Source organism: Trypanosoma grayi (genome assembly GCF_000691245.1).
Source record: "Trypanosoma grayi strain ANR4 Tgr_69_V1, whole genome shotgun sequence".
Classification (NCBI taxonomy): Eukaryota; Euglenozoa; class Kinetoplastea; order Trypanosomatida; family Trypanosomatidae; genus Trypanosoma; species Trypanosoma grayi.
In genome coordinates this window covers 24744-37870 of record NW_008825688.1, presented here as the reverse complement: position 1 = coordinate 37870, position 13127 = coordinate 24744, and the positions used below count along the sequence as shown (strand labels likewise).

The following is a 13127-nucleotide window of genomic DNA, read 5'->3' as shown; positions in this document are numbered from 1 at the left end:
CGCACATCGCCATCATGTATGTTTGTGCTGCTCAATGATAGCTTTCTCAGTTCTGGTAGTTGACTGAGTGAGGTCATGTTCCGTATCTCACCATCAACTTCCAAGTGCAGCGCCTGTAGTTGCTTCAAGCCAGCCAGTAGCTTCACGTCACAGACGCCACGGTACTTGGAAATGTTTATTCGGGTAAGCTTTTTAGATGTGTGGAGAGCCTTGAGGTCATCCTTTTCAAGCCTCTTCCCATCAATATGAATCTCGCACATGCAGCCCAGTTCGTCCGTGCGGAGGAATTTCATACTGCCAAGGGCACAAGTTTCCAATCCGGTGTCACCTAAGCGTCGCCGCCTCCTCAGTTTCTCTTGTAATTGTGCCTTTTTATTCTCCAGGGCTGACGCCTCTGCCGCCAATCTGTTACGCTCGTCGGCCAAATCTACGTTATCGGACTGAATGGTGGAGCCTTCAAATGTCTGTTGGGATTCGTCAGGCAGATGTCCCTGCGCAAAAGGAGGAGCGTCGCTCGAGACGGCACGGTTCTACTTGCTTGCGTCTGTATTCTCCACAGATCTGTCAATGAAAATATGCGCTGTGTAGTCGCTGTGTTGTTGGATCTATAAAGAGAAAAAGAAAGAGACAGAAAGGGAAAAGAACAACTTACAGACGCTCCTCATCTACAATGCGAGCACACCCGGCAACAGAAGGGAGATTGAATCATACTGTTTCCCGCAAGACCTGCAGAACGGTAGATGTTGGGATCCCCCGATCCACACGACTACGCCATGAGGAGGGGAAGTTGGCGGTGGGTCGGATTGCAAAAAAAAAAGAAGCGAGCTTTTCTTTATTTTGCACCCTTTAAAAGCACTTGTAACGGCACAAGAAGGAAACATATTCACGTGGAATAATGGCAACTGGACAGGCATCTCCTTGCCTGATAGTTTCCTGAGAAGCTGTCTGTGTTCTTTTGAGACATGACTCATTGTTCCAGAGGAAGTNGGCAACTGGACAGGCATCTCCTTGCCTGATAGTTTCCTGAGAAGCTGTCTGTGTTCTTTTGAGACATGACTCATTGTTCCAGAGGAAGTTAAAGCTAACCAAAATTAAGTGCGCCATTAGCGGGGCACATATCCCCAAAGTGGTGAGTATTCGTGCACCCGTTAAGGCCAAGCACCTTTACAAGCTCACTACCTTAAAAAAGATTATTTGCCTTGCCCGGTAATGCCGGTCATCTCATCGCGGTGCCAGGGTTAAGCGCAACCCGTATTCTCGGCGGGAAACCAAGCGCCAGCAAAGGTTCGCCTCTTGGAGAACTTTTGCGGAGCTATGCTCATTGCACCGCACAGTGTCAGGATCAAACATGCCTAGCTGGGGCACCGTATTATCTTCGTGGTTATAGTGTGTGTGTGTGCGTGTGTGTGTATGGCATTGACAGTGCTTGGGCAAGGAATGTTCACATGGAATAGAGGCACCCTGATGGACTTGATAAAGCCGCCCAAAAACCAGACCTAGCCATACCAAGAGCTCTCAAGAATGAGAGAGAGGAGGCCCCCGTTTCGCACGCCGCGGCCATAAAACAGGAAGAATGTGATGAAGCATTACCACAACTTCCAATGCGTAAAAGGGAGGACACATCCCTCACAACAGAAGCGCCGCTAAAGCACGAGGTAAAGGGATCACTGCCGCTAGAGCAGCGGAGGGGAAAAAACCGCATATAATGCTTGAAACGTTTCGCCCGCATAAACTAAGCCACGTCACACTCCAGAAAATTCCCTGATGAAAAAAAGGGACACCGACAAATGGGAAACGCTGGAGGCCACGCGATCATACTCCTGTGGACATGTCCCTCAGTGAGTTTTTGTGCCCAAGCACGCGGGCATGCAGCGCCACAGCAAACGTGGGCACATAAAACGCCGCATGGTCTGAGACACGGATTCAGGCCGGACACGGTGAAACAGAGCCAGCACACACAGTGCGAAGAGACGAGCCTGCGCTTACTGAGCTACCCGCCCTAAAGAGTCTCCAATTTCACTTTGCTGTGGACGGGGGCAATGTCGTGATGTTACGCTTCACGAAAAAAAAAAAACTTAACCAATACCTTCTTGCAGTGGAAAGGCTATGCCCTCAATGGCACACCCCTGCAGATTCGACGTCTATCATGCAGGATTAGGAGCAGTCCACCCACCCACCCCCATCTGTTTGTTTTATTATTTGCTTGGTTTCATGTCCCACCCAACAACAAAACGCGTCACACCCGTCTGCAGAATACCGTACCCAATGGAAAGTGCTAGTAGGCCCATGGGATCCCGGGTGGGGCCTTGGGTCTGGGGAAACAGCCGCCTGCAGCCACCAGCGCGAGTTTACTCATAGGCAAATTCACAACCCAAGAGATGTTGTTTTGGTTAATATCATATTTCGTTAACGAACAACAAGATGTGCAATAAAACAAAGGGGCTCTATTCCAAGCCATGGATATGCCCGCAACGAACTTGCTCTCCGATGGTCGCCGGTAAAGCTGGGCCTTCGAAGCCAGCCGAGAAGACACAAAGAAGAAAAATAATAAAAAACGCCACCCCCGCCAGTTAAGACTCAACCAGTTCACACAACAGCGGTTGAATTACACCTTTTTCTTGTCTTTTTTTTTTTTGCTTGATACTATTATTGGCATTGTGTTTCCTAAACCAAGGTCTATAGGGTCTCTGAAGTATGTGCTCAGCCATAAAAGGTCTTTTTACGCCTCGCTTTTCATTTCATTCTATGCGGCAACTGTGTGTTGTCTCCACACCGCACAGTGGTGAAGACTTCCTTGGGTGCTGAATCGAGACCCTTCACGTGGCAAAGACCCCCCCCCAAAAAAAAAAAATACTCAACATTCACTTGAGTTTAGAGTTGTAAATATCTTGCATACCGCATCACGACGTATGGTGCCTAGCACTGTGGCATGACGGGGTGTCGCACCAGGCCATTTTTATTGTGTAAACTACACCGCGCGCTTGGCACGTCTGTTGCACCCTTCGCAGCACCACGTCAACACATCTCAGCGTCACGAAAAAAAAAAATGTCTGTACTGCGCTCGCCGCCCAGTCTGTCATAGGCAACCGTTCAGTAAAGCCCAAGTCACCAACAGAAAGGGTGAAAAAGTATGACATCAAAAAACCCGAGAGGCCACCGGTACATTTATACGAAAACACTATTATTCTACCTTTTCCTTCGAAGAGGAAATACAAGAAAAAAAAAAAAGGACACGTCGAGAGAAGCACAGACAACAAGAGGATTATGTTTGTGTGTGTGTGTGTGCCAACCACTTTGTGCCACCTTCTGCCAAACCGTAAAGGAAATAATCTATATCATAGAGCAATAAAAAAAAAAGCACACCAATCACTGAAAGGCAGCATCGACAAAAATGAAGCAGTATTACTAATTTCAACAGACATAAAGCTGAGGGGATCCTTGATTGGATCGCGTATATACCACTTAAAAAAAACTTTTCGGTCATCCAAATGTTGCCTCCCCAGAGTATTTGATGTACAAAAACCCGTCTTCGTCCTTGTGGTGCGCGTACAGATCAGATATTTGCGCCGTGGAAGGTGGAACCGAGCCGTTGATGAAGACAAAGATTGCCTCCTCTGCGTCCATTTGAACGCGTTTTCGCAAGACCATCATGAATTGTCCCACTGTTAAGTCTGCAGGGACGAGAAACTTCCCCTTGTCCAAGTCACGAATACTTGAATCATCCACCTTTTCACATATGATAGGCAGGCGGTCTGGATGCCTCTCCCGCACCTTTAGCGCCTCTTTCTGGCGGCTTTCAAATGTGTTAGACAATTTATACTTGCTTTCGAAACTTCTTGCCATGGGTGTTGCAAAACTTCGCTTTAGAGTACTTTTTCCAATGCGTGCTGCTTTGTATCCCAAGCCAAAAGCAAGATTTCAGAAAGATACAAAAACAGGAAAGCATAGTAAAAGAGCCCACAAGTTGTTAGCACATAATATAAAGATCCACAAGAAGTTGTTAACTAAAAAGACTTATTCTAAGATAGCTGTGAGTCGAATGGAATATTAAAGCGTGACAGTAATCAGTGGAGATAATGAGGGCCTCCCAAACTATTTGAAAATCGCGTGGTATGTGCCACACCTTAAGAGCAAGAGCAAAAAAGAACAGTGACTATAAGCATAACAAAGAGGCACATCATAGACCGAGAAGCATCCCGTCAAGATAAACTAGGAGGTTTTGGTCTTTCCCAACTCTCAACACGGAGAGCAATATCATATGCGAGATGTGCACATTCACTGATATTAATCACAAGGCATACCATCAACCAAGTGTCGCTTCCAAAGTATATTTGATGTACAAGAATCCGTCTTCGTCCTTGTGGTGCACGTACAGATCAGATATTTGCGCTGTGGAAGGAGGAACCGAACCACTGATGAACAGAAAGATAGCCTTTTCTGAACTCACCCTCATGCGTTTACGCAGCTGCAGGAGTAATTGACCTATTGTGATATCTGGTTGAAGGAGGTATTTTGTGATTTGCAACCCGCTAATGTCTGAATCGTCTGCGTTCTCACAGATGATAGGAACACGATTCTTGTTTTTCGCGCGGGCCTCCTCCGCCTCCCTTGTGCGCTGCTCTACCGTATACAAAGCCTTGTACTGAATCTCAGACACGTTCGCACCCTTTCTGGGCATTTGAACACAGTTGCTGTGTTTCCTCCTCAGATCAACTGATATCATTTCAGCACGCAAAGGAAAAAGAAAGGAAGAGAAAAAAAAATTATGCACGGATGCACAGAGTTCTTACTTTGTGTATAGCGCGTGAGACAAATACGTGACGGAGAAAAAAAAACATTTTATGTTGCAAAGAGGGCAACTAATAGAAAAAAAAAGGCAGTCAAAAGTCTCTCTTCCTGCTATCCGTATCACCTTCGGCATCACCTGAATTCTGTAACTCCCTACTGATGGCATTTCGGTACGCTGTGACATATACAAACAACGCCGTCATCACCACACGTCACCACGTAATGATGTTGAAACTTCACATCTGTTATTGGAGATCGGTGCAGACGAATGCGTTTTGGAGGTGGCAGTGCTTCCCCGAGAGGCCAATGGTACCTTCCCGGGACGGATGATGAATGCAGCCAGGGTGCTTCCTTCTGCGATGCATCTGGTGATAACATTTCAGCTGCCGGGTTCACATGAAGCGATTGATGCTTTGTTCGGGCATGGGCCAAGTCCCATAAGTACAGAAAACCGTCGTCATGCCCGCTAATGATGTGCGAGTCAACACATCCAAAACAGACGCTAGCACACCTGCGGGTATTACTTTCAATGCCTTCGAATCGTTGTGGTAGAACACCTCCCGTCAGTACGTCCCACAAGCGAAGCGTACCACTCCGATAGGAAACAAGTAACAAAGAGGACGAGGGGGAAAGAGCTATTGAAGACACTTCACTAGCTACCGGTGAGGTGAACGAAAACAGGAGTACACCTGTGGTGACGTCCACAACACGAACAAGTCCTTCCTTCGATGCTGCATAGTAGCAACTACCAGTTCGATTCGTTGTCAGTGATACAATCGCCGAATTGCTGAAGCTGTGGTGGAACATTTGTGTCCCTGTTAAAAGGTCCCAAACTGTAACAGTACCCTCCGATAGTCCTGTCGCAAGAATATATCCACATGGAAACAAGCACGAGGAGTAAACGTCTGCTGTGTGAACAAATGTGTTTGCGACACAATCCTTCAAATATTCCGACGCGTCCGATGAATCTGGGGTTTGCCACATGAGTTGTGCCATATTGAGAACGACAGCTTGACATCCACTCCACGAGAGGAGTATTTGACGTTCATGGCTTGCCATACCTCGGACAGGCGCATTATACTGATACAGTCTGAAACAATCATTGTTCGAAGGCACAGCTACACTATCACGTTCAATTACGATTGGTATCCACAGAATAGATCCTGTGTATGTCCCAACGGCTAGAGCTGGAACTTGAAGAAAAGGTTGGCACGCTGTCAAACTTACGCCCTTCATCGTACCTCCGACGATATCACCACGTAGCTTGTTAACGTCTATAGACGTCAATAGGTTGGATGGAATCAGCTGCTCACCCATAGGCTTTTGAATAGAAAACACGGAGTGTATCGGCAATCCGCTTAGGAGTGACGGATGCTTTGATTTTAAAAGTTCATACGAAAGTGAGTTGGTCAAGATTTGTTCAAGACTCTTGAACGCAGCATTTGGACCTTCGTCAAATCCACACTCGTACTGGCGGCAGTATAGACTGCTGTCACAGTATCCAATAGCCTTTGATAGGATAGATTGAAGCTGCGAACGTCCCACCATAGGAGTCCACCCACGCCATACAGGAAACTTCCCTCCTGCCTCCGAGACAGTCCTGCATGTGAGGAGGTATATAAGCTGTTGAAAATGATCCTTGCTTATTGTTGCCTCCATCGGTTTGATTCTTCTCATAAAAAACACGTGGGCACGTTGTCCATCATCCTCATCAACGTACTCCAAAAATTGCTGCTGTGAGAGCAAAAAAGCCATCGATTGGAGCAGTGAAGCAGGTTGTGAGGGTGTATCTGCGTTACCTGCCCCATTGGATTTTGTGACGGGATCTAGCTTCTTTAGTTGGCCATGAGCTGCATCCCAGTTTCCCTCTTGGATAGCGCGTGAGATGACACGAAGGGCCTTTCGCTCATTGTGCTCTTGACGCAAGAGAGCAGCTGCTTCATCACGAAGAAGCTGTGCAGTCGACGTAAAACCTTGTTCGATCAGCCATGCTGCAATTATCTGCACCAGCTCTCCCCGTATGGTATCGCTCTTTGGGTCAAACTTTACAAGAGTGGAGCTTGGGATGGAGATTTCAGCATCGGCTCCACTTTGCACCTCTGGTTCTTCTGCAGGCGCGTGGACGGTGGTGGAGACGCCGCTCATAAGGCCCGACCTCTATCTGTTTAAATTCCGTTCCACTTTTTTTGGGGGGGTTTTCCACAATGGCAACGAAAAATAAAAAAAAAACAAAAACAAGAAGAAAGAAAGGCACACATCCGCCCAGGGGTAATCAATAAGAATTTAAAAAAGGAAACAGCGATGAATCCACAAAGTAAAGTAGTACAATTTGATAAAGAGGGAAAAGAGAGAAAAGAGTGTGTGTGTGCGCAAATACACAATGGCCTTTTCTATCGCACGAAGCATCTCCCTCTCATTTACCCTGGCGCCTGTTGCGATGACTGTAGTCGTACAGAACACGTGCGAGGTCATCCTTGGTCACCTCCGGCCACGTTTTGCTGCAGAAGAAGAACTCTGTGTAGGCGCACTCAAATAGGAGGAAGTTACTTAGTCTTTGCTCACCACTCGTGCGAAGCAAAACCTGAGGCTCTGCCCCACCACTATCCGCAAGCACGGAGGCGTCTTCAGCGTCATGCTTATCTTGCGTGACACTGCGAAGCATTTCCTTCATGAAATCTTCGTTATTAATAAGAAGTGATTTGTTCACTCGACGCGCAAGACGATTGCACGCATTCAGAATCTCCTCACGCCCACTGTAGCTAACACATACATTGACAACAATTCGGCGAGGAACGTGTTTTCGAGACTCTTCCTCCACACTCACCATAAGCTCTCGGATACAGGGCATAATTCTTTCGAATGCAGGCGAAATAAAACGGATAAAAATACCCTTTTCCTTTGATGACTGGCGTATGCGCTCAAAGTAAAAGAAAAACAGCGCCATCAGCACATTTACTTCGAGCGGCGGCCTGTCCCAGTTCTCTGTGGAAAAGGCATATACAGTTAGCATCTGAATGTTGTACTCGAGACAATAATCGATGAACTCCATTAGTTTCTCACCACCGCGGCGGTGCCCATCCAAGGGCGTACGTCGAAGGAGCGACATGAAGGATGTATACGTTTCATCCCTCTTGCACGAGTCGCGGTCTGCGCTAAATATGGACTCGCATACGCGCGTTACGGCGTCAGCAGGCACAGTGCCGGGTGATGTGCGCTTGCCGTATCTGCGATTCCCGTCCATGATAACCGCAAGGTGCCGTACGCCGTGGTTGGGCACACCTGTTGTGGTGCAGCAGGGCTTTAACGCGGCGAGGTGAGGCCCCCCAGGGCTCCCGTGAGACTTCTCCTCCGGCACCGAGTAGGTCCGCAAATTGAAGCAGCCTTCCTCCTTGTTGGGATCGACGACTGCGCCGCATTTTTTAAAGCAGTAAGGGATGATGCGAACGGCTGCTTGGTGCCACCACTGCCAGCTCGCACAGGCCAGACAGGCGAAAAACAGCACAGCACAGAAGAAGACAACAAACATTTCAAACCCTTCTGTTAGTGTGTCGAGCGTCCCTCCCATGCAATGCTGGAAGACTAAAAGCGTCGCGTCGCCGTCGGCGAGAAACGGCATTAAAGACATCTCTCCATCCTCCAGTGATGCGGAAAGCTGCATTACAACTAGACAGCATAAGCAAGAGACAAGACAATGGACAATAAAAACAAAAAGAATGAAATAAAACGAGACGAATGCGTTGTTATGAAGCCCTACAAAAGGCAAACTTCCAAAAAAAAATGTAGATAGATGGAATGAAGGGGGGAGGAGCCAAATGAAGAAAGCAACCATACTTACAGAATGCAAAAAAAAAAACGCACAACGAAGCCTTAGTTATTCTTCGAAACCAATGTGGGGTCAAGCGTTCCTTTCTGCAGTCTTTTCAGAAGATCTTCGTTCGTCTCGGCGGGGCGAAAACGTGCACCACTCTCACTGCGGCGCACCAGCACATCCGAGTTGAACAGGGACAGCGACTGGAGGGTGTTGATCAGCGGAGACATCAGCGTATAGCAGCCCTTTGCGAAGTGTACGAGAGGGCGATAGAGCCACGTAGCCAACCAGAAGAGAAGCGATGTTCCGTCATCCGATACATCGGCAGCTCTGTTATCAAGACGATTTGACTCCATCGCAAAAAGGCGCAGCTGTTCCGTGTGGTCAGCCACAATTCCACGCTCCTTTTCCAAACTAATCACAACATATTCAAGCTGCTGCTGAATGTATTGCAGATCGCTATTGGTTTTTGTGAACATATCTTCGAACCGCGACGTAGCGGCCCTGCCGTCATTCACAACAACACGTTGACGTTCAAGATTCTTCTCCATGTGTTTGAGTCGCCGATTGCTTACCTCAACTGCCTCCTCAAGATTGCGTATGATGGTGCACATTTGCGTATGCGAGATGTTGCCAGCATCTGCACTNCTCGGTGCAAGGAGAGGCACCACTGCATCCCATTGGCTCATCTGCAAGGAATACAAAGAACCAAAAACGTACGTGCAGTATTTTCTTCAACTCACACAATGTAATCCCATACTGATCTGGAGGCGTGGAGGGGAGAATGAAGGCGAATTTGGATATGGATGTGAGCAGCAAGGAAAGTGGGATGGGCGTAGGGCGGTTAAAGCGACACCACAAGTAAGCGTGCAGCAAACCGTGGACGCCAGGGTGAAGGCAGGGACAATAGAGCACTGAGACCACATACGCTGATACCACGCAGGTGTGCCCCAACGCAAACAAAAACAAGAACAAAAAGGAATCAGAGTGTACAACAAAAGAGGGCCTTACACGAGCTACACAATGCCACGCAATATTCTAGATGATTCAGCGAAGATGTGTAAATGAAAAGTGCTTCCAATTTGACCCATCTATGAAGAGGATCTTCCAAATAAAACGAAAAAAAAAAAAAAAAACAGACAACCTTGTCTATGCCATCACGAAAGTGTTTGCCTTCAGGCAAATATATTCCACTGAGTCAGCAAGGGAGGGCGACTGTTAAGACCAACTCAACACACGTCTTTTGCTGGGTCACTCAACTCCATCAGCCATATATTCACGCAATAGGGCGTCCCCCTTTCGAACCCACGTCTAGGAAAGGTGTTAGTGTGAGAGGAGGAGAAGTATGTAGGCACCAATCCACCGTAGTTGCAGTATCTCACCTGAGATGTTCAACGCGCATGCAGATGTCAAAGAGTGCGCAACGCCACGCAGGGGCCTTTATGCACCACGTAGTCGCATAGATGAACGAAGGTGAAGCCCAGGACACCCGTGTAAGAGTGCGCCGCCCTCTAATGCGGTGTAACCTTCGCTACATCACTTCCATCCCGTGCGTAACAGAAGTAGAAGCACCCGATCAAGCCGCACGTTCATCACCGAACTACACTGGACCCCATTCCAAAGACGCATGCTGCAGTCAACAACGCCCCGCATGCCTTGTATTACACATAGAAACCAGTGAGATCGCTCAGTAGAGCGAGTCGTCTCTTACGGTAAGTACTTCCGCGCCGTTAAGCCTCACGAACATCTACAACATATTCGGCTGCATGTGAGAAATTCTGATGCCAACAAAAATCCCGCAGGATCACGCCAGCGACAGAGAAGAAAGAAACGGCCCCGCCCCCTGTACTCTTGTGAAGCCGATCAAAAACAACAACAAAGGCATCGGACGCTGACAATACATCCATCAATCGACTACGCGCATACGCCAGTTAGAAGCACGAAACCCCCACTGCGTCTACGAAGAAAAATGTTTTGGTGCTCCTCCAACTTTGCAAGTATCAAGCCGCCTCAGCAAAAACACTCTTGACGGCGACAACGCATGCATTTTTATCACTGGTATGGAATTGCTCACCGAGATGACACAGCGGAGAATGCCACCTCCCGGCAACGTTGTTGGGCAGCAACACGGCCCAGCAACCATCCACCAGCTACCATGACGGTGGTCTTCGCATAGGCCATTTCAAAGCTCCATATGCAGAGGCGTATGTGTACATATATACTTATAAAGGGGAGAAAAGACACAAAAATGACAAGAGAACACCAAAGTCAAGAGGAAGACAAAAAAAGGAGAGTAAGGCAAAGGGGAACAGCGACAGATACAAACCAAAACATAAAATCTGAACTATTATGCCTTCACTCATTCACTCGGAGTCATCCAAAAGCAGGAGCTGTTGTTTTTTCGTCGGTAATGTGTCTCTCGTCGTTGTTACCACGGGCCTCACTGAGTCATCATCCAACATGAGGCTTGAATGGGCCACAGATATGGCCGCACGTGCTTCAGGCTCTCCATGGCACGGGGGTCGTGTTCCCCGCGCTTCTCCTTCCCTCAATCTTGTCAACTCTTCTTTGCGGCGCACCGCACGCTTCGGAGCAACAGTTGACTGGCGCTGCTGGATATCTCGTACATACCCCTCGGCCCCTTCGATTGTGCCGCCAATTTGGCTCCAGTCTACCTCTTCATTCCCCCTCTCATCGCTGGCATCATCTGCCTGTGGCGGGACGTACAGCGCCGTTGGTTTAATCACACGTCTCGAATGCGCCTCCAATACGCAACGTTCCTCGTACGAGAGATCACGGTATGGGCCGGGAAGTGGTGCGAGCAGACCGCTCTTATAGAGTTTGCGCTGCTGCTCCTGCCTTTTCGTATCAAACCCATCAGCTTCCTCCTCTTCCTCTTCCTCTTCCTCCTCTTCATCATCATCACCATCCTCGCTAGACGAGGAGGAGGAAGATGTGCTGCTCGGCGTGCGTCGACGCTTTCGGGACTTCGCTGGCTCGCCCGCGTCATCCGCATCGCGCGAGCTCAGGGAACCCTCGTAGCGCGGGAAACCACCGTAGCTGCTCGCGCAACTGCTGCTGTCGGAGTCGCAGATAAAGTCACTCCCCGAGGTGTCCTTGTCATTGGGGTGAAACGTGTTCATGACCTCTTCATTTGTAAAGGTCATTCGCTCCACGCAATCGTCAATGTGCGGCTCAGCTCGCTCCACCGCCTCTACAATCCTGTTGTACCGCAAGCGGTTGTAACGCGCATTGATATGCCAATATCGTGTCACTGTCAACGTGGGGCCTCTAGCAGCTGCAGTGTTGCCGTCATGCCGCCGCTTTCGATACTTCTCTTCCGCAAGGCGATTGTATTGTGAGATGTACTGAGAGAGAAACTCCTTTAAGCGATAATCCACAGCGGCCGTATGCGTTTCGTTGTGGTGACGACGAACGTGACGCTTCCAGCTCACCGCACGACGGAACACAATGTGAACCAATGGAGAGTCCCAGTCAGGCTGCGCATCCATCGAGGGAATGGTCATTGGCACACGCTCCGGCTCAGCACTGCTTTCGCGCGATGCATTTTCGTCCGCATCACCCGCACCTGTGGCGCCTTCCACACCTTGCATGTGTGCCAGTACGTCAAGCGGGTCAATGACGGGATTCGGGTCATCGTTCACGTACTCAACGCGCTGCCGTGTGGCGGTCAAGTGTGGAAGGAATCGGGTGCTGACCCAGTGAAGGTAGCACGCCGGGCAGACGTAGAGCTCAGCCGGGTTGAGAAGGTAGAACTCATCCATAATCTGATCAAAGTATACATGCCTGTGAAGAACATGGAGGCCGCCATCGCCACCATCGGTTGCATTGTGAAGAAGTACGTTACGTTTTTCAAAGTGAAACGTTCGCCCTTCGATTTCCTCCACCTGACGCTGCAGTGATGGCACCATTATCTCCCGGAAGTGCGGTGGCTGCATAAACATGCCTCTGTCTGTGGCAATGCGAACGAGTGTTGCGGTGTTGTAGAAGAGACGGAGGGTCCCATCTGGGCTAAGGATCTCAACGTATTTTGTGGCGTGCAGCGGCTCAGCGGTGACGGCGTCGATGCGCTCTGCAGCCGCGTCCTCAAGATTTGGTTGGCCGTCCGCTGCCTGCGTCAAGCGCGGCAGACGCCTCTTTGGGGCCATCGCACCCGTCTTGCTATTCTCCGCCGCCCCTTTAATTCACGTGTGCTGGTGTGTGCAAGTGAATAAGGCGAAACCTACAGACGTTAAGGCAAAAAAAGAACCCAACAGCTGCACCACAGTCGGCGGAAGCACCGACAAGAACCTCCGCGAAGGGTTGGAGGCCCATTCGGATAATACCATTAGAAGGAGCATGAGCAGCCCCGTCATAAATTTACCTTTTCGCACGTGGAAAGCGGCAGTAGCACAAACTGACACAGAGAAACGCACATCTACACGCATAGACATTACATATATATATATATATATATGTATATGTATATGCCCCAAACAGTGTTTCAACTGCCCACACATTCAGAAAATAC

The 13127-nt window shown here is 48.9% G+C and overlaps 6 protein-coding genes across 6 annotated transcripts; all 6 read right to left on the bottom strand.

The window, feature by feature from the left end:
* Positions 1 to 3480: 3480 nt before the first annotated feature.
* DQ04_00691210 (microtubule-associated protein 1A/1B, light chain 3) lies at positions 3481 to 3843 on the bottom strand (the record flags this gene model as incomplete). Its single annotated transcript, XM_009309540.1, has 1 exon — positions 3481 to 3843. The coding sequence occupies one exon, from the start codon at positions 3841 to 3843 to the stop codon at positions 3481 to 3483; it is 363 nt and encodes a 120-aa protein (XP_009307815.1).
* A 460-nt stretch (positions 3844 to 4303) lies between these two features.
* Positions 4304 to 4678, bottom strand: DQ04_00691200 (microtubule-associated protein 1A/1B, light chain 3; the record flags this gene model as incomplete). The annotated part of the gene is made up of 1 exon (XM_009309539.1): positions 4304 to 4678. One exon carries the CDS (start codon positions 4676 to 4678, stop codon positions 4304 to 4306), a length of 375 nt encoding a protein of 124 aa, XP_009307814.1.
* A 263-nt stretch (positions 4679 to 4941) lies between these two features.
* On the bottom strand, positions 4942 to 6933 carry DQ04_00691190 (hypothetical protein; the record flags this gene model as incomplete). The annotated part of the gene is made up of 1 exon (XM_009309538.1): positions 4942 to 6933. The coding sequence occupies one exon, from the start codon at positions 6931 to 6933 to the stop codon at positions 4942 to 4944; it is 1992 nt and encodes a 663-aa protein (XP_009307813.1).
* Positions 6934 to 7201: 268 nt separating this feature from the next.
* DQ04_00691180 (cis-prenyltransferase) lies at positions 7202 to 8446 on the bottom strand (the record flags this gene model as incomplete). Its single annotated transcript, XM_009309537.1, has 1 exon — positions 7202 to 8446. One exon carries the CDS (start codon positions 8444 to 8446, stop codon positions 7202 to 7204), a length of 1245 nt encoding a protein of 414 aa, XP_009307812.1.
* A 209-nt stretch (positions 8447 to 8655) lies between these two features.
* On the bottom strand, positions 8656 to 9210 carry DQ04_00691170 (hypothetical protein; the record flags this gene model as incomplete). Its single annotated transcript, XM_009309536.1, has 1 exon — positions 8656 to 9210. One exon carries the CDS (start codon positions 9208 to 9210, stop codon positions 8656 to 8658), a length of 555 nt encoding a protein of 184 aa, XP_009307811.1.
* Positions 9211 to 10959: 1749 nt separating this feature from the next.
* On the bottom strand, positions 10960 to 12765 carry DQ04_00691160 (hypothetical protein; the record flags this gene model as incomplete). The annotated part of the gene is made up of 1 exon (XM_009309535.1): positions 10960 to 12765. The coding sequence occupies one exon, from the start codon at positions 12763 to 12765 to the stop codon at positions 10960 to 10962; it is 1806 nt and encodes a 601-aa protein (XP_009307810.1).
* Between the last annotated feature and the right edge of the window lie 362 nt (positions 12766 to 13127).